The sequence below is a fragment of the Haliaeetus leucocephalus genome, unplaced genomic scaffold (assembly GCF_000737465.1).
Source record: "Haliaeetus leucocephalus isolate CR32 unplaced genomic scaffold, Haliaeetus_leucocephalus-4.0 Scaffold184, whole genome shotgun sequence".
In the NCBI taxonomy this organism is placed as follows: domain Eukaryota; kingdom Metazoa; phylum Chordata; class Aves; order Accipitriformes; family Accipitridae; genus Haliaeetus; species Haliaeetus leucocephalus.
Window position 1 is genome coordinate 13349702 of NW_010972620.1, and position 20502 is coordinate 13370203.

Sequence of the window (20502 nt, forward strand, 5' to 3'; positions counted from 1 at the left end):
TTAAGTACAGGCAGTAAACTAACTGCTGATCTATAAAATGCTCAGCCACCACAAGAAGGCTAAGTTTCAGATGCTCTCCTTGTATTTAAGGACTACAGTACAGGTAATAGCATTTTTATTATTTGCAAGTCATGGCTATACTTTGCCAGGAAAACACTGCAAAGGCGTGGGAAGCAAGAGTAAAGATAGGCCACACGGGCTAGTTCATATATCCACTATTCAAGCAGTAGACTGTGGTGGCTCTTTTTATTGTATGAGAGGGGGATGTACTGAAAGAAAAAAAGTCAGCCCATACGGCAAATTGCGAGAACTGACTCACATTTATGTAACAGGAATTGTCTACAATTTATACAGGATATTGACTCATATCGTACCACAAAGGAAAGAGTATTCATAACATACCATGCTGTGGACTTGCATTTTGCAGAACAAGGAACTAATTAACATGGTAGTAAGAGAAATTCAACTTCATGTTATCTAACAGGAGACAAAGCATTTTCAAAACTGAATATCCCAGAACATCTGGGGTTTGGCACTGGTACTCCAGGTCCCCTTACAAATAGGAGCTGAGAGTCAGGGAAAAATGTTCTCAGTGCTGGTGAAAAAAGGAACAGTTGCAGCTGTTTGTAAAGGAGATAATGAATCACAGACCTGATCCTGATGGAACTAATGGATAAAAGTCCTATGATCCCTGCCTAAGCTCAAATGTAACTCTGTAAGGTAAGGAAAGCCCTGGCTTGAACAACAGTCAAAACAATTCTTGACAAGGAGTAAAATTTACCACTCTGGACTATCCGTTTTCATAAAAACGAGAGCAAGATCTATGATTCCACTAACAATATCCATATTCTAGATTATACTAAGAAAAAAACTTTGTGTGTTACGCATTTGTCTGAAAGTTGGATGAAAAACACTGGGAAACATTGGGTTTTAGTTGTAATTTTAGTCAGTCTGAGTGTAGCATTCAAATTCCTCAAGCATTTATTTTGCATGTATTTTCTTCAGTTCACTGACTTTCTTTTTATTACACCTTTTATCATTCTTTTAATGCACTGGGGGGGTTTTGTTTGTTTTTTTTAAACTGCTGGCAAAGAGCTTTCTTCTTCCCACCAAAAAAAATCTTTACCAAGCAGGGTAAGATGGACTGTCCAGTTATTCCAGGAGCTCACATAAGTTTCAGGTCTTCAGGCTGCTGTCCTCTACTGGTAATGAATCCAGCTACAGTAGCCAAGACTGTAAACCACATCAGGATAAACTGTAAGATAGGGCCAGTCATCATTTTTAGTTTGGCCCTACCAAGAAATAGGAGTAAGAAATGATAATGGATACTGGCAGGACACCCTATAGACTTGTTTCTTTAAAAACTAACTACAATAACCTTGGTACTGTAGAAGAAATCATTATTTGCTTTATCTTGATAGAGGCATTATACTACGACATGTTGTTTAATAAACTCAACTGGAAATGAATGTAATAAGAACTTGGTGATAGTCAATGAGATTACACTGTTCAAAAAAATGCATTCAAGATGAGCTTTTCAATGATAACTGTTCTATCATTAGAAAGACAATTACAGTGCTGCATAACAACCAATTCTTACATCTTAATTTTCTTCTATTATAACTCGCATTTTGATCAGTTCCAGCAGGTAAGGAATAGCAGAAGCAAACATTATCTTTTAGAACAGTCTTAAGTCTAAGATTCAAGAGAGAGTCACATTTCAGTTAAGTTTTCCATTAAACTTTTGTGAATGAAGAATTAAGATTGCACAGTGGCAGCAACTGCAGGATCAAACAGGCAGACCTCCAAAAAATCAGGAAATTAAACTTAGGGTAATTTAATTCTCTGCAAAACAGAAAATATAAATTTAGTGAATAATTACCCTCTAATACTCTTTTCTTTCACACACTGAAATATAAACTAACATAGCTGTGAACTACTGCAGGCCTGCTGGAAAGCTCTTAGATTAAGCACAAATAGAAAAAGAAATTTTATTCAAGTTGGCCCAATCTAACTGAATGCCATTTCACATCAGTTTTTAATGTATAAAGATGAATGAGGCAGTCAAAAGGAATGATCAAAGCACTAAATGTCCTAGTATTGACTGCACATATAAGCAATTTTGTCAACTTTTACACCCAAAGACAAGAATCTGACACATTCCTCTCCAGTTTGGTATATCTGACAAAGCAAAAGAATTGTACTGGTTTAATCATTACCACTTAGCACCGCTTCAGCAAATGGCAACACTTTTTCATATTAATTTGACTAATAATCTGTCTCATGTAGAGTGACGATGAACTCAGAATTCTACAGTAACAGCACCCTGTTCCAGACAGCAATACTCGTTTACTCTCAGGGTGTAGTTCTCTTTGAACAGTGAGTTGTTCCTAAAGTAAATAAAAGATCCGTCCCACTGGACTGAACATAAATGTGCAAAAAAAGTCAAATGCTTGCACAAAACCCCTCTATTCTAAGTAAGATATCACAACAGAAACAGCTGCGTATTTCCTCTTAATGTGTACCTAATACATGACACTATTAATTGTACTGGCTGTATAGTCTATAACTAGCTTAGTTATACAAATTTGATGAAGTCTTTTCTGTACATATATGAAACTATACTAACATATGTGTGTTAACATATAGTGTTTGCAAAGTCACTTACATACTAACAGTTGTAGGATCATGGCCTTTTTCTTCACAGCATAGCTGTAAGGGTCTAATCCTGAGAGATACTGTGTGTTTTCACTGAAGTCTTAAACCTACTGAACCTGACATCAGCAAAGGCTATGTAAATTACAGTTTGAAAAAGCTAACGAACAGAACACTGTTTAATGAAATGTCAACTTCCACGGCAATTTTCTGTCAAATGAGTGCTGTTCTCTAGGACTTCTCCAAGAATACTCCAGAGTCAAACAAGAACATGAAAATATACTGCAGGGCTATGGCCAAAGTCCTGCAAATGCCCGAGTTTTTCCCAGTCTGGAAAATAAACTCCCAATTGTGTTTTTTATGTCCCCCAGGAGCTACAGTGGGTATGGACTACTGTTAAAGACTGCTGCCCTTTGACATATACCTTCCCAAAAATAAGACTGATTTCCCATCTCTACACACTAACAGGGTGAGGAGAAACAGGCTGTATATAAAAAACATCTCTAAACAGCCAGAAGTTCAACATATTTCAGGTATGATCCCTACGCCCTTGCCCCTGGCAACCAGGTACTCCACTTACAAATTAAATCAGAGCTGCTCAATATCTGGCAAAAGCCTGATATTTTCTGCCCCCCCTTGAATGACTCTGGACAGAAAGCAAAAAATCAGACTGTTGGTATGTAGTAAAACCACATAAAAAGAAGTGGCAGGTATAATGAGAAATATCCTACTAAAAACCTGTCACAATTATGAAGTTGTCTTTAACACAATGGTTAAGCATGTTTGTGAACATTAAAAATCCCAGTTGTAGCACATAAAGGACAAATATAATCTAATTCCTTTAGTGTCTGTTGCCCAATCCATGTTTGGATAACTGAAGGACTGAGAAATCCAGCAATGCAGAAGAAAAAAAAAAAAATCTGTAACTTATATTTATTAGGTAAAACTGAATTGCATTAGAGTACACAGAACAAAAGATTGCAATGAGGAATTAAACAGACACTTAAGGCATAAAGAAGTGAAGGCATAAACCAACCCTGGACCATGAAACTGCAGGAACAGAGGTAACACAGAAAGGCAAAACTGTGATAGGAAAGCAAAGGGAAAGACAGGGAACTGAAAAGAGAATATGAATGTTTAAGAAGCAGCAGAAACAAATGGAACAAACCAGAGAAATTACAGTACAACAGTAACAGCACTTTTTGCAGGCAAATAAAATAATTTTTAAGGATTAGCAAGTTCTAAAAGCTACTGAGACAGGCTCAGCCACTTGCCCTAACACACAGAGGGGTAAAAAAACAAACTTGAAAAAGAGGAGGAAAATAAAGGAAATGGAATGATATCACATCTTTCTGATGCTGAAATAAAATATCCAAAAACTTTATGTTTTGGAAGTTAAGATACTGGACGTGCACTACCTTGTCCTTTTCCAGCCTCCAGCAAAATACCATGATTTCAGATTTGGTTTCTGAAGGTGACAAACTCCTGCAATGATTTTTCGTATTTTAGGAAATAACCATTTCCATTTCAGTGCACGGTTAGGAAACCAGGTCACCAGGAATTAAGATGACTGTTTGTCACAGTTTGGTTTAACGTATTACATGATCCAAAATTGCTTGGAGGTTTCTGCACCTTAAAGATAAACCAATACTTGAAATCAAGTTCCTTTAGTCTAGCCAAATGAGGAAATGATGGCAACAGGTAAAATATGCTGTAAAATATAATTAGCTTTACATATATATGCTAATTTTATCACACTGTTTTCTCCTTCTCCCATATGCATCTGATGAGCAATGAAAGTGTAAAATGGGGTTTCCTTTCTAAATCTTTATTTAAATTAAATACACTCAACAGGCAAAATTTTAAAGTGCAATTCAGTTTGTAAAAAAAAAAAACAACAAAAAACCCAAACCAACCAAAAAACACAAAACAACACCAAACACCTTCAGTAATGGTACTACTGTTTTTCAACATGCTGCTAATAACAATAAACCAGTCACAATAAAAATTGACGTAACAGTGAGCAGTTGCTGTGCAAAGTAATCAAGACAGAGGAATGATTTTTTCAGATGAAAAACAACAAGGTAATCTTCAATACCAGAATTAAAAGTGGATTTATCTATGCAGTTAGATTTGGGTTTTTAAAGCAAAGGTCTAAACCTTTGCAAAAGCTTGTAAAATGCAGATCCTGAAACAGAAGCACCGCTGGCCAGAAAAGACCGATGCACTCCACCCAGTTCAAACTTCATTCAGGTAACTCCCGTCTAATTAAAAAGTCTTCCCTAAAGTTACATCAGATGTAACTTCAGCAAAACATGTTTTCACAGATTTTCAAATACTTAACATAGAGCACTATCCTTCAGAAAACCTCCTCCCTAAGTACATTTATGATAGTTTTCCTTACCTTTAAAAATAACAGAAACAATAGGATCTGGTTTCCCAAACTTGGTTTTAGGGATATTGGTAGCAGATTCCACAATCACCCGAAGCATTGTTTCCCGTCTTGACTAAACGTCGATTCTTACGAAAGAAATTCAAGGAAGTCTTAAATTTCAAACTCCTTAACTTCTGGACTGAAATGCTAGCAGGAAGAGGAGGCAGGGAATAGCTGGTTTACAGTAAAGAAGGTCTATGGGTGGATCTATGACAAGACTTGCTACTGAAGGCTACGAAAAAAAAAAGAAGTACCTGTAAATTGACACCACGTTCTGCGTTGCTGCACAAAAGAGCTCTCGTTAGTGAAATCCAGTTACAGAAAGGGCACAGTGTAAAAACGAGTGCAGGGTTTGGGGTTTTTTTGTTGCTTTTATTCTTAAACTGTGTGATAAGCCTCTCGTAAATAACCGAGGCAAAAATAAGCATAAGCAACATGAACATTAAACACAACTCCAGTCCTCAAGATACATCACATCTGCCTCTTGGTATACCAAGGTATTACATTTCACGATAGTTTATATTTTTTTTTTCCTCTTAATTTTTAGAACTTCATTGTTCGTAACTGTTTTTAGCTCGCCTCTGTGTCAGTGTATAATCACAAATATACGGTCTTCAAAAATGGTTTAAGTGCTCCCTCTTCAGTTGTGCTCTGGAACAACTACGTTTTACATAATACTACAGGGTCCACATTTAACACGCTGAATTTAGTAGATCTCTCGAGAAATTATTAACATCTACACGCATAAAGAAAGAAGAATTAAGGAAATACGTGCAAAACATGTGAGAAGACTCTCTGTATTGTTTGGAAGCCTATATTTTGTCTTAACATAAATACATGCAGTAGAATGCACTGAAACAAAACTAAGAAAAACTTACATATTTAAGTAAAAAGAAGCCTTTGCTCTAAGCTACCCAGTGTTCAGCTTTACAGCGGTTTTTCTCACCTGCAGACCAGAGGTAAAAACCACAAGTGGTGCACAGTACCACTGCAAAATATGTTTTTAAGTAGAGATGAGAGGGGAATCCAGCAAGGTGGAGCAAAATGAGTCACTTGTGGACAAAGTTCAGCCTAGTTTTTTACATGGTCACACGAGAACTATCCTAGCTTATTACTTCTGAAACAAAGATGGACCTTGCTTCCTTTCTAAAATTATGAGATTTTGGGTAGCTGAAGAAGAGGATTTATGGGGAAAGAAAAGGTAATCCACAGCCAACATGTTCAGGAGGGAACGAAGATAGACACGCAACAGCACTGAGAGGACCCAGAAGACTTGGCTGAAGCATCATGGTGGGCTGTTCCGTCCCCACCCACGCCAGCCCCGCACAAGTCCCCCAGCTGGCCCACGGCCAGAGGCACAGGCCAGGCTTGCTGCCCCAGGCAGCTGGTAGCCACTGCCTCCCCCTCCCCCCCCGAACAGCACGTCGACTAAAGCCTCGTGCAGGCTTGGCGAGACACCCGCCAGGAAGAAACGTGATGGGGCGCCCACTTGCCACCGCCCCTCCTTCTACAGCCGCCCTTTAACAACGCAGCGGAACCCCCCTCAGGGGGAAAATGAATTACGGCCTCGCGAAGGGGAAACAACCGCCGCCCCAGCCCGCTCCGAAGGGCCCGGCCGCCCCGGGCCAGCCCTCGCCTCACGGCCACCGCTCACGAGCACGTGCGCTGGGGCAGGGAAACGAGGCGGGGAGAAGAAAGGCCCCGTGGCATTGGCCAGACAGGTCACGCGGCCGCCCAACGCCAGCCAATGGGGAGCTTCCTCTCAGGCGTTCCGCGGAGAACTCGGCAGCGCCCCGCCGTGCCCAGCGCGTGCCCCTCTAGCCCCGCCCATGCCTGCTCGCGCAGCCCCCTCTAGCCAGTGTCTCCGCGGTAGAGTTCTTTAACCCCTCCCCCCGCCTTCTCTGACCCCTCGGCGACGCCGTAGCCCTCGCTTCGACTGTCAGGCGGCCCGGACGGAAGTGACGATGCTGGAGCCGCGGGATTCAAACTCCCGGAAGCGGGGCTGGGCCGGGGCCGGCCGGAGCAGCCGCCGGCGGGGAGCAGAGGGTCCCTACGGCGCCGTGTCCCAGGGCGCGCACGGGCCCGTTTGCTCCCCGCGGCCCGGTCCGAGAGCCGGCAGCGGGAGCCGGGAAACCCTGCGCTGCCCGGGCTTGACTGAAGCCGCGTAAGAAGTCAGGTCCGGCCCGGTAGCAGGGATTGCTCTTCCGTAACGCTACCGTTACTTTTTATAGGCCCTTAAAGATGAATTCCAAGACCGCCAAAGATATAATCATTGGCAAGTGGGGCTTAAAGTCGGGTAGCTCCAGACGCGAGACTGATCTCGAGAAGTATAAGCAGGAGAACGCTGCCCTGAGAAAATCAATGGAGGAAGTCGTTAAAGGGAAAGGCAAAATGACTGACGCGGAAAGGAACGGGCTCCTAGAGGTGAGGTGGATGTGGGGACTCGGGCTGATGTTTGTGATGTCCCAACTGTGCACGGTTATCGTGAGTCTGAGTGTGTCCGGCTTTGGAAGCAGGATGCCGATCTCCTCTTAAAATTTAGTTTACTTTGATGTCACTGTTGGTTTAGTTTGACATTTTTGTTCTCAAATATTTTTCAACGATGACTGAACTAATAAAATTACAATCATCTGACAAGGCTGTTAAATACAAAGACTTGAGGCCAGAGTGCCAGTTAGTCTATGAAGACCTGTCCTCACATGTCCAACTGTTTGGAACAGTTGGTCCCAGAGAATTATTTTGAATACTTCCTGCAAAGAACATGTTTGCAAACAGCTGCCTAAGAACACACTAAAAAGTGCTGAGTATTTGCTTGAACTACATTCTCAAGCTCCCACTCAGCTATAGGTAAGTAAAACTGTAATCAGTTCACCACATTATTCTTCCATTACAACTAAGACACTGAAATTTCTGTGCCTTGTAGTCCATTCAAGGTAAACCTGTGGTTGTAGAGAAAGAAGTTCAAGTCACATACTGTCAGGCTTCCCAGGAAGACTAGGAAACTATAAATGGACTCTTTCAAAGGATACAACTAATGGAGACTACGCACTCTAACATTTCTGGGCTATTTCTTTTGACCATAAGGCTTTTCATATGTCTGTGCTACAATGTCAGTTGAGAAGTGCTAACCCAAGTACCAGCTATGGCTAGACAGCTCATGTACTGTTGTGGAATTTGTGTGTGAATTTGTGTATTTGCTGTGCCTGGTGGAGTTTCCTGCCTGCTCTGTGTTGGTTACTTAATATTGGGTTCCTGGTTTACAGGTGGAAAATCACAGGCATGCTTAGATATTCTAGGTACTACTTGGTGTCAATATTTTAATTCTAGTGAGCACTGTGTGGTTGTCAACCACACCCTAAATAAGGCTCTCTAAAATTCAATTTCTTTCAGTTTCTCTGTCACTTTCTCTTGACTTGATGTCAACATGTAGGATTTCAATGTCAATCTTTCTCAAGGAAAATGAAATGCTATCATAACAGAAGTCTACGTAGACCCCCAAGGTGTCTCAAATGCAGTACTAATGCTATGTAATAATTCCCTGTGCTGGAGGCCTGCTGAAAAGAGAGTGCCTGTTGAAAATATCTAATAAAGCACATTTTTAAAGTAAAAGGCCAGACAATTTGCCAAACAGGATCCTTCTCCTGAATGCTTTATTGTAACTCTTTTGTAACTTCACTTACAGTCACTTAGTTTGCAAGAAGGCTCTGCTGCTTCTCCAAAGCTACTAAATATGCTAACCAACACTAAGAAGTGTATTGCCAACCTCTTCACTGAAGTGGTTTAGAGTTCTTGTACTGCTTGGGTTTTAAGGTTCATATACTGTAGTGATCTGTATTCATATACAAAACTGAGTACCCACCAAGTCTGTGAAATTTGGTTCCCTGCATTCTTTCCTTGTTTTATCTACTTCAGGCTGTTTTACTATCACTTGAAATATTTCAGATGATCGCTGTAGTATTGTCTGCTTTGAGTAAGAAGTAATATTCTCAGCTAAATAAAGACTAAGGGGGAACCTTTCAAAGTGAGTATCTTCTCAAACGGTTGTAAACTTGCTACTGCATTTGTTGCATAGACTGACACTTATTCATTTGTGTCACTCTCTAATTCTGTTTCATTTAGAAAATACTTTCCCTTGAAAAAGAAAAAGAAAATCACAACTGCCTGCTTGGAGAAAAGGACAAAGAAATCCAAAATCTGAAAGATAAGCTTAGGTCAAAAAACAAGAATAGCGAAGTCTCCTTATTACAAAGTCAACTAGAGGAAAAAACAAAGGAAGCAGAAAGGAGAGAACAGTTACTTTGTTCTCTATCTGAAGAAATGAACCGGTTAAAATGTAATTTATCCAGCGTTACTGCAAAATGTTCTGAGCTTGAAAACAGAGCCAGTACTTCTAAGGCATCCCAGGTAAGCACTGAGAAGTTTACAATTGCAAATTCCAAGTCTAACCTGTTTACAGGTTAAACTTGGAATCTGTGCCAACTAAGGACCAGTATGTGTTATAAAATAGGATGGATTTTTAATCTTCCTACAAGTTGCGTTGCATGCTGAAATATTCTTGGATGAAGAGAGATGGTATCCAGATAGAATGCTAAATGAAGAACAGTCAGGGAACACAACTTCAGGCAATGCAGCTGGGGAGGGAATTCTCTAATGCTGTACGGTAAGGTTCCTTTTTCATGTTCACATGCAGGTGGTATGACTAGTGGCACTACATGTAATAATCCACTGTTGCTTAAGCAGGTATGCCCTTCTTGGGTTTGTATGCTCACTGATTAAACAGACTGACAAGGCAGCAGTAATAGACATGGCGCATTTATAAAGCCAAACTAAGTTCCTCACCTAATTTGGCTTCAGTCATGAGAATATCTTTCCCCTCTCTGCTCTTATGAATCCTCATTTGCTCCTCAGTTGTTAAAACTAGTTGCCTGTACTTTACATGGCATCACACATGATAAATACTTCAATGTAACAGAAGATAGGACAAGAATAATGAGTTGCTTCTCTCATTTAAAGTGGTTAACAGGTATGGTGCCAGGTACTTGGCAGCTTTTACAAGTGCATTTAGTTTTCTACAGTTGTTTTTCCACCCCTGCCTGTTCTAATGTTCCATAGAAAATGCAGAGTATCTCAATAAGGGGCACAAGGGAAGTTGGTGTCTAGAAGTAGGTGCCTATAGGTCTTTTCCAGCTTTTGACCTGCAGATGGTGCTGGTTCCCCACGCTCAACCTGGAAGTTGAGTGATTTCTAGAAATTCAGCTTTAGCCAAATACATAGCAAAATATCTTAATTTACTAATTTTCAATGATAATACATATATGTATCACTTCTAATAATGCAGTATCCTGGGAAATACCACTTTAAATGTAACGTGTTTATTTTCAGTTTCAAGAGACTTTGAACTTAATGTATGTTAATTCAGCAGATTTCCATGGTATTTTTGTCAATGAACTACCAAAATATCTTTTAGTTTAAAACCAGAATTTTCTTTTAAATTTTTCACTGATTTATCAATAGAGGACAACAAAATGTGACTGATGTTTTTGACTGGATGTCTTGGAAAACCTGAAAACAAGTCTAGCAATGCTGTTTGAAACTGCTAGGTGGCACATGAGCAGCAGGAACAACAGTTTTATGACACATTTTTGAGAAAATTTTCACTGAGGCAGAGTTCTAATGTTCACAGAAATAGGAATCTGAGCAACTGTAGTGTCTCTAAATCCTATTTTTATTAGGCAGTGCTGAAGTTTAATAATTGTATTCATGTTCTCCTGTATTTCTTCAGTTAAAAAGTTTGTTCTAAATCATGTTCCAAAAATCACAGGAAAACTTTGGAAAAATGTAGCTTGGATTTGGGTAGTAATCTACATTTTTATCTCCTTAAAGTCCCCTCTTGTATCTATACAATTTCAAAAAAGCTTTCTATCATGCAGTGAATAAACGTATCGGATCATGAAAGAAGTATAACTGTTTAACTGCTCTCTAGTTCTAGATGGATGTAGAGAACTCTCTGACTCATACTTTAAGCACTCTACTGTGGATCAGGTCTCAGAAAATCAGTCAGTATGTCCTTATCGTTCCAGACAGGCTTGCATGGTTTCCCATATGTTTATAAATCCTCCTGTTATCCCAATGAAGTTGTCAAGGTCTCTAGCTTTCCCCAACAACTCCTACAGGTCTGGCTTATTGTCAAACTGGTATGAGGATATGAAAATAGAACAGTTACCTTTTTTGTTCATGTAAATAATACCCTGAATATCTTCATTTTTCAGAGGCTCTCCTGCACTCTTCAGGTCTTCCAAGATAGCAGTTCAGCAGAATACACAAGATAGTCATCTTGGGAAATGTTTTAATATAACTATGAGTTGCAGAGTTATGGAAGAAATTAAATGTAAATCTTTCTCCTGTATCCTGCAGGAGACTTTGTTTTAAATCTATGAAATGGTTTTCTATGTAACTTAGATCCTTTAAAAAAAACCCAAACAAACAACTATAAAGATCTTTAAACACAAAAGGCATATGTATGCATCTTTTCAATTTTTAAAATATTCTTGTGCTGATTATGTGAGATTAATAGTTATACAGGACTAGCTTTACTGTTTCAGCCATCTATTTTAAAGAACACTAACAGGTTGTTCTTTGCCTGCAGGAACTCATAACAAACAGCACTGGATCATTAACTAATCTTTATGAAGTTGAAAAACAACTGAAAGATGTAAGTTTCCTGTACAAAATTGCAAGTGCAAATCATCTGTATCAAGATGCGTATTGCTTGGAACATCAGAAAAAAGTGGTTGCTGACAAAATGGGAGCCCCAAGGAACCTGGTCTGACCTTGGAGCTGACACTGCCTGGGATAGCATGAGGTTGTATTAGAAACCTCCTGAGGTCCCTTCCAACCTGAATAATTCTATGATCCAATCAGATATAAAGTACATGTCCTTGTTCTTACAAACTTTAAGTTGCAATGATACAGTTTTAGTTTATTCTATTTTCAAGATCTGTTATATTTTATTTTATATTTGAGATTGAAAGGTTAATTCTTCATAATCTGGGCATGACTCATGAAAGCCTTTGTTTCAAAGTCATTTTCCCATTCCAAGAAGTAAGCCAATCAGTATTTAATATTGCTGCAATTTTAACTTATGTTCAACAACCTGACTTATCTTTCCAAATGAAGATGGGTTTTATTTATTGTACAGAGAGGATTACTACAATTTCCAGCTTATCTTTAAACTGTATAATATATAACTTTTAACATTTTTAAGAAATAAGACTAATACTTTTAAAGTCTGATAAATTACAGAGGCTTTTTTATTGTTTTTCTGTTCCTTTTCATGAAGGCTCTTGAGAAAAACCAACAGTGGCTACTGTATGACCAGCAACGTGAAGCATATGTCAGGGGCCTGCTTGGAAGGATCTTTGAACTTGAACAGAAGTCAGAAACAGTTAGCCAACAAGAATCTAAAGAATTCAATTCAGAAGGTATGGACTTTATTGTTTCCCCACACGTGACCCAAACCATAATTATATATAGAATTAAGTTTTCTGAAAACAAATTATAGCACAATTAAACAAAATCAAGACTTTCTTCTCAACATTTTGGTTTCTTAATGGTAAAACTTGGGTAAGTAAAATTTCTTTGCTTCCTGTTATCTAGCTATGTTACTTGATCAACAGTATTTCATGTTCTTATCTACTTCAAGGATGGTTTTTAACAGCCTTGACACTCTATTAGCAACCTCTCTGTTTGTGGAAAGTGTTGAGGCAAATATGTATATGTATCCCATCCTTCAAAGTACACTTTCAACCTACATAATGGAAGCATTAAGGATTTATGAGCTAGGTGTGGATCAGGTTTTTTTAAATTTACTTTTTTCAAAATAAATATTATAAAAATGACTCAAGACTGCCATGTTCTTTACTTACCTGAACAGTTGTTACAGGGCACGAAAACCTGTGATAGGTTTTGGCACCTATCCAAAACAGTGTTTCGCAACATGGATCTGGCCATCTCTAGCTCACTTCTGTGCTATGCAGTTCCCTCTCAGCACCACGCATTCAGATTGAGTGCTGCTTGACCAACATGTGGAATAAAATTAAAATCATGCTGAACAGAAGAACCCGAAGGAGTTGGCTTGCTTTTCTTATTATCAAATTATTAATTTCATATATGCTGCAACTGATCTGCAAGGTAAATTCACTAAATAGAACTAGCATTATCTGGAGTAAGAGTATGCCCACAGATACTTGCCACTTAGTAATTCATGTACAGTGGCTTGGTTTCTGTATTACTGCTTGAATCTTTGTGGAAAACACTAAAACATCATCATAATCTTGTTTTGGTGGTGTTTAGAAATCTATAAGCAGTATTTTAGAGGGAGACAGACTGAAGTAGCTCACCAGGAAATGTAACTCTGAGTTACTGCTGTCAAAGCTTTGTCATCAGAGCAGCCAGGAGACTAGGAGTAAGGGTATAAGAAAGTTCCTCTCTTCAAGCAGCTAGACAGTAGCAGAAATCAAAGGTTCTAAGAACCTAGCTATACAAGCTGAAAGTAGATAGGACAACTTTTTCCAAGGAAAAAGCTGGTGTATCTCTGAGGATCTCACCATCCTATAAAGGAGTATCGCTAATGAGAAGGTAAGGCTTAGTTCATAGTTGAGGGGAGGGAGAACAGTCAAGCAAGAAACTACCCCTAGTAAGTTACAGTTTGAAGAATGAGGGGAAGCCTTCAATAGGAAAAGTATCAAAGTTAAGAAACTTACAGTGCCAAAAATCAGCAAAGCCTGTGAAATTCTGCATTTTGTTCTGCTTCTAGGTATATTTTGTATTACTACTGAATTTCTACAAACTGCCTCTTTTTTCCCCTACTTACTAAACTCTCCTTAGGTCAACAAGCAGAAATTTTGCAAACTCTGGTTTAAGGAACAGTCACTAGCCAAGAAGCAGGCATTTTTTATCAAAAAAACCCTATCCTAGTCCCTTCTATTTGCAGTTTAGAAGTAAATGATGGCATACGATTTGAGGAAGATGGTCTGCAAAAGACAAAGGAAGGTCTGGCTTTGGTCAACAATGGTGAAATAGAGCCCATCAGATCCCCAGGGTATCCATATACTCCCCAGGGGAGGGAGAAATGCCAGCACCTTGGCTAAGGGGCCTAAATCTGGAAGGGAGAATCTAGCACCACTGGGCCTTGCCTTCCATGTGTCAGTGTAATGCCTGAGGCCACATAAGAACTATGTGTGGGTCATGGAGCTTGTGTAGTCAGGGCAAAGGATATAATATTGCTTTAAGGGTTAGTGAAAGAAGTAGCTGTAGCACACAATACCACACACAAGCCAAGTTGCAGTTTTCTGGTAACTATATTGGAAAGGAGACTTCACTGCATTAGGAGTACTGAAAGCTGTTTTAACTAAAGTTTGGTGCCAATCTGGGCTGTGAAGAGCCTAGAATGTTGATTTCTATCAATATACCTTAAAATCCTGTCAAGGATTTGGTCTTCTGATTTTTAAGTGTGTTGGTTCCCCCCCCCCTTACTATCTCAATTATTTCTCACTCATTAAGGTCATCTACAAGAGGAAAAGCAAAAATATTATGACCAGCTGTTACTAACTGCTAAGAATGATCTTGAGACTGAAAGACGCACTATAACCCAGCTGAGATCTGAACTTAATGAATTCAAAAAGAAGTATGAAGAAACACAACGAGAAATAACAACTTTAAATGCCTTACTGCAGTCACAACAGGTTGCTGAAATGAAGACTCTAGAAAATGAAAATAAAATTAAAGGAGAGAAAGTACAGAGACTAAAACAAGAAAATGAAACTATTAAAGGACAGCTCAGAGAAGAAAAGAAAAAGTCTGAAGATCTTTTATGTCAGGTAAGCGCATGCATCTAGAGGTTTAACATCATTAGCAAAGAATCAAGAGAGCTGAAAAGTCATGCTTAATTAGAATGGACCATCACTCACTTGCTCTGGTAACTGTTCTTTATGTATATCTAGACTCATGTCCTTGAGGTTAAAACTGAATACTTTCTTTAATATATTGGTTTGAATCAAAATCCAAACTTTAAGTTTGCCTGTTTAAATAAGGAACTTATTTGTTCACTTATTTCCTTGGTCTTATGGGACACAAGAGGGAGAAGTAAGAGAATACTTAATTGATTCTAATCTAGTTAATCCTCAAGGTTAACAGTAAATGAGAACAGGAAAGGTAAAAATTCAAGTCCATACAGGCTATTTTATCATGTGATCCTAACTATGGAATATCACCGATATTTGTTGTCACCTGGCTGCTACAAAATACATGTGGGCTTGTAGTTTCATACTTAGTGGATAGGCAGCTGTGTCCCTGGATAATAACCCCAGCCAACTATTGTGGCCTTGCAGCTGGGGTTTTTTGTTTGTTTGTTTTTTTTCCATTCAGATGAGTTCCTGCATTTGGTTCTCTCTATGATGCCATGGGTAAGAACTATGCAAGTATGCCTGAGTACTAGAAAGCTATCGCCAGATAAGCAAGGGAAGGCACGGACCTTAAGTTGTCACTGTCTTGAAGATGGCTGTGGTAGAAACCACTGAGAAGAGTTCTGTAATTCCCTATAAAGGCCTAAGATGTGCCTGTCAGGCAGGCTGTTCAATAGGCATGGTTTACACTGTTGCCAGATCTGTTCTGTTGTTTTTGCATTGGATTCTAATTGTTTGCAGGGCTTGCCCATCTCCCAGAGAGTACCTTGATGACTTCAGTGAAATAATTCTGTTCATATGTGAAGTTCTTAATTCTTCCTTCCTTCTTTTTTTTTTGAGCCCAATAACTTTAACCACTCGGGCTGATCAGAGGCAGGGGAAGACATTGTATGTGCTATATGTTTGTATTTAAAAATATTTAGTGCTTACCTCCTTTTGTTTGGAGTACTCATGAGGACTATGCCACTTCCCCTACATGGAGAGTTACAGTGGTGTCTTGGAATATTCCTATCAGCATAGTGATGCTAACAGAAAAAAAAAAAAAATCTGTTGTTTCTTCTTCTGGACATGAAATCATGACCACATATCTGCTGAAGAGAAACTGGAAAGTCCTCCTTAAAAGGACTGTCCTCAGGGCATCCAAATGAGATAGACTTGCTACTTGGAGAAGTTTAGGGTTGATAACAAAGCAATGTAGAACTGAAATTTGAGGCATGAGAATAACATTTACTAGGCACCAAAGTAGGCTAGAACCAGAACAACAGTTTACCTCCCTAAATACTGTCTGATTCTCCCTGGTTAATAACGATTAAAAGGTGCTGTTGGTTCTGTTGTTTTTTTTTTTTTGTTGTGTTTTTTCAGCTGAACAATAGTATTCACTACAAGAATTGATACATGCTGATAACAGATGATATTTTTATGTATGCATTTACTTAATCCATTATAGTATAGTACTTTCTGAGTCTTAAACTTGTTCTTTTCTATTAAAAAAAAAATTGCATTGCTTGTTTTTTAACATTGTGGCATGTAAATACAAACATAGGTTTTGTGTGTATATTTTTGTCTGCATCCTGGCAATCACCTAGGAAAGCTCAGTTTGATATTTTTTTGTTTTGTTTAAAACTATAACATCATTCTGCATTTCCCCTGCTCAATGCAATAATAATGCTTCCCTGAGGTTTTCTCCAGGGAACCAGAGAGATTTTAATTTGGTTTGGCTGTTGCATAACAGGCATACATTTTCTGTTTGGTGTTGGAATATAAAAGTTTACTTCTATCCCTTTTTAGATTCATTATTTGTTAAACTTATTAACTGTTGTATATGGATGTTGTTTATTACAAATGTTTTTCTGTCTTGTAGGTGCAACTTCTTCGCAAATCATTGCTCAAACAGCAGGAGGAACACACTAGGATAGCTTTGTTGGAACAACAGGTAGCCAATTATATGCTAAGATGCTGATACTTAATCTGTATTATGCACACAGGTTCTAGACTAACTTCAAATTTAAGAATGAGTAGTATATTAAAGTAATATTAGACATGAATATTCAACTGTGAATAATCTCCTGATGCTTCTATAGATTTTGACATGTCTGTCGAGGAGATCTGTAATCTTTTACAGATAAGAGGGTGTGATCAAACTTAATGCTATTTTCTCCACAATCACTTGTTCAACTGTACACCCTCTGGTTAGGTATGGGAAACATCTGAAAACCAATCAGCTCATTGAAGTTTTGTAATATACTCTTGATAAAGTTATACAAATAATTGCATTGCCATCTTTTCTATCTTCTTTATTTTCTCCAATTACATTCTTACAGATCTAATTGATGTTATTGGGGGGAAAAAAAAGTTACACTTATTTGCTAAGCTTGGGTGTACAGTGTTACCCATAGGTTCTGTCCAAATTATCTGGCTACAAGAAAGATCCTGGAGTAGAAACTGGCATTTTTAATGAGTACTTGCACTATATGCTTTTCTATAAAATGTTAAGATTGCAAGACAGCTTGAAATGGTCTCCAACCAAAATAGCTTCAAATTCCATCTCTACTAAGGGAGAAGATATTTCATAACTAGGCATGTATGAATTTCACTGTAGTGAAAGCAACAAGTGACTTTTTTTTTTTTAAATCCTATTTTAGGATATGATTGCAGAGTAAAATTTACTTTAAATATATAAGGGGGAAACATTTCTCTTTCTCTTCTCCACACCCCAATTCTTAATAATTCTGACTTTAATTCTTTAATTTTTTTACTTTGGGGGGTTGCCAGATCCAGATATGCACCACAGATTTTGAAAATGAAAAGCTTGATCGCCAGAACTTGCAGCATCAGTTAAACAAAGTCCTTAAGGAACTGCGCAAGGCCAGGGAGCAAATAACCCGTCTGGAACCTCTGGTATGTCATGAATAACTTGCAGGTAAATTTAGTCAGGGATTTTGCATAAATGTACATATTTTCATTTTGGGATCTTATTTCAACTGTAGTGAGTCTTCAGTTAATGTTATCAGATATTCATTGTAGGTCCTTACATTCTTTAGGTATGTGGTCCCAAGATGCAGAACCCTGTGTCAGCTAGCTAGGCATTGTTTTTCTCTACAGCATGCATGGAGAACTAGTACTGCAGAAGGAGATCCAGAATAGTCAGGTTCCTGAGCAGGGAACATAATTGTATTTTGTATCACAGTGTGTTACCTAGTTTGGACTATTGCACAATGACAAAGTTGCAGTATGCTTCTACTCAGACTTGCTGCTAGTGAACAGGACACAATCCTTAAATATAGAATTCCTCCCCCACCTCCATCTGATACAGGATGGGTGGGTCATTAAAACCTGGCGTTTTCATTTCCAAAAAGACAAGCTCTCTACTACAATGAAAAAGGACGTTTGTTGTATTATGAGGACTCTGGTCTGTTTGCTGCTTATTATACAAGCCCAAAGAAAGCCACCTAGATTTAAGCCCTAGACTTAATGGAGAAATTTGTAAGGAAAGATTAAGTATTAAGCAAACCATTGATCTGTTTTGCTCTGTTGTATCCAGGATTGCCCTGGTCTTGAGCAGAAATGCATTTTGACTGTTGGTGCTTCTGGAAAGTATCTTGTAAGATGAGGTGATAGCTGAATAGGGTTGTCAAAACTGCAGTTCTGGACTTAAATGAGGTTCAAAATGGAAATCAGACACCTGTGTCCTTCATTAGATCAGGTCTGGGGCCATTGTGATTTTTACAGAGGAGATAAATGCAAAAGCTCCTAACACGTTGCAGATGAGAAGAATTCTTCTATGACTCTGCCAGACTACTCTCCCTCTTAGTTGTATGCAACTTGGAAGTATTTTCTCAAATGAGGAAGGGAATGGAATGAATCCTGAGATACTGATGATCTTCACTCATGCGTTGCCCCTTGGGAGAGCCTCACTTGCTAGGATTGCAGTTGCTGCTGCCAGGGGAAGCCCCTGGAAAACCTTCTGTCTGCTAGAGTACAGCAGAAGTTTGGGCAGAGCAGGGAAGCTATAGCTTTGAGTTTCTCTGTGCTAAGAAGCTGGAGAAGTAGCTGTCAAATGGACAACCAGGTGCGTTTTACAGTTAGGGTCAGCCTTCATGCACAGAAACTTCACGCATGGGATCAGGAGAAGAGAAAATTACAGCAGAGTTTTTGGGAAGATAGCTAGGCAGCATCCTATGTAGAAGGGGCTGAGGCATCATTTTATTAGGGAAAGATAGTGTGTGAGTAGCTAGGAAGATGGTTGGGGAAGGATTCCCAGTCAGACATTGTGGGAAACCTGTCTTAAATAGTCTGCAGAAAAGCTACCTGCAATCTAATTTAAATGTGGTGTTAGAATTGTACAACAGGCCCTTTGTAATTAACACAAGCAGCATAACTGCCTTTAGCCATCTTTAAAATTCTACCGTTAGTGCTATAACACACACAAGGCTTGTGTGCCATCAAACCTTAATATTTTTTCCTACAGTATTTGATCAGCGCATGCATGCCCCAATCTTACACTAAAGCTGCTTTTCCAGAAACCCCAGGAATCTGGACGTATGGAACCACAAGAAGATTTGCAAGCTGTGTTTGAAGAGAAGCTGACCATGTATGACAGAAGTCCTTCCCTGAAACATTCAAACCTTCTTGATGAAAGTTTTCTTGAGTGTCCCAGATGTAAAGCGCAGTATCCAACAAGCCAGCATAGAGAATTACTAGCACATATTGACTTCTGTACAGCTTGAGCTCCAAATGGACTTACTGTATTTGCTTTATACACACTGCCAACATGCTTTTCTACAAAGGCAAAAGATCTTTTTAAAGCTTTTTTCTTAAGGTTATATAAAGGACTACTAGTTTTATATTCAGTTCCACAAAAACATTATAGTTATTTATTTGGCCTCAAATATTTTACCTGATGTTTTTGCAAAAAGCAGCTACTGCATTTTTGGTTGCAAATGGAAATATTTTTATAATTGGGAATATCTTCAAATAGTAAACTACTGACTTATTTTTTTGCACTATTAAAAATGAGAACAGTAAAAGCACACCTATCGTGTCGGACTTTATTTTCATGTTTGGCATATCCAGTTCTTGGTTGGTGAATCCTGATGATTGTGCTTGTACCTTAACTGACAGTAATAGCTGCAAAAGATTTTTGGCCCTTGTAGGTGTACTATATATATTTATATATACATGGTATGTGTGTATATGTATAGTATGTACAGCGTATATATACATGTATTATATATATGTATCATATACATATGCAATGTATCACCATCTTGATAAATTAAAACTCAGGAGACTCAAGTTAGATCTTTGCTGCTTAAGATTCATGTTGAAAACATTAATCATAAGTAGCTTATTTTCCTGAACCACAGTCAGGTGTGACTTAGCTCATACAAAAATGCTGACCAAGGTTTAAGCTCTTCTCAAAAAAATTGTCATTGGGAAAACAAACTTCCT

At 38.6% G+C, this 20502-nt stretch overlaps 2 protein-coding genes across 3 annotated transcripts in view; one reads left to right on the forward strand and one right to left on the reverse strand.

Moving 5' to 3' along the window:
• Nucleotides 1–5147, reverse strand: part of MYOF (myoferlin) — a 72100-nt gene extending 66953 nt beyond the window's left edge. For both annotated transcript variants that reach the window (XM_010564928.1, XM_010564927.1), the window contains exon 1: nt 5060–5147. In XM_010564928.1, coding sequence (XP_010563230.1) covers nt 5060–5147 — 88 coding nt within the window. The remainder of the gene's footprint in view (nt 1–5059) is intronic.
• A 2183-nt stretch (nt 5148–7330) lies between these two features.
• CEP55 (centrosomal protein 55kDa) lies at nt 7331–19820 on the forward strand. Its single transcript, XM_010564929.1, has 9 exons — nt 7331–7513; nt 9209–9507; nt 10011–10016; nt 11753–11801; nt 12429–12570; nt 14651–14967; nt 16913–16984; nt 17824–17949; nt 19572–19820. The coding sequence occupies exons 1-9, from the start codon at nt 7331–7333 to the stop codon at nt 19776–19778; spliced, it is 1401 nt and encodes a 466-aa protein (XP_010563231.1). The 3' UTR covers nt 19779–19820.
• Nucleotides 19821–20502: the final 682 nt, after the last annotated feature.

Excerpts from the sequence above, each read along its gene's own strand:
- CEP55 (XM_010564929.1), top strand. The coding sequence starts at position 7,331 with ATGAATTCCAAGACCGCCAAAGATATAATCATTGGCAAGTGGGGCTTA. Across the intron at positions 16,985-17,823 it reads TAGCTTTGTTGGAACAACAG|ATCCAGATATGCACCACAGA; the intron begins GTAGCCAATTAT and ends GGGGGTTGCCAG. Across the intron at positions 17,950-19,571 it reads TAACCCGTCTGGAACCTCTG|AAACCCCAGGAATCTGGACG; the intron begins GTATGTCATGAA and ends CTGCTTTTCCAG.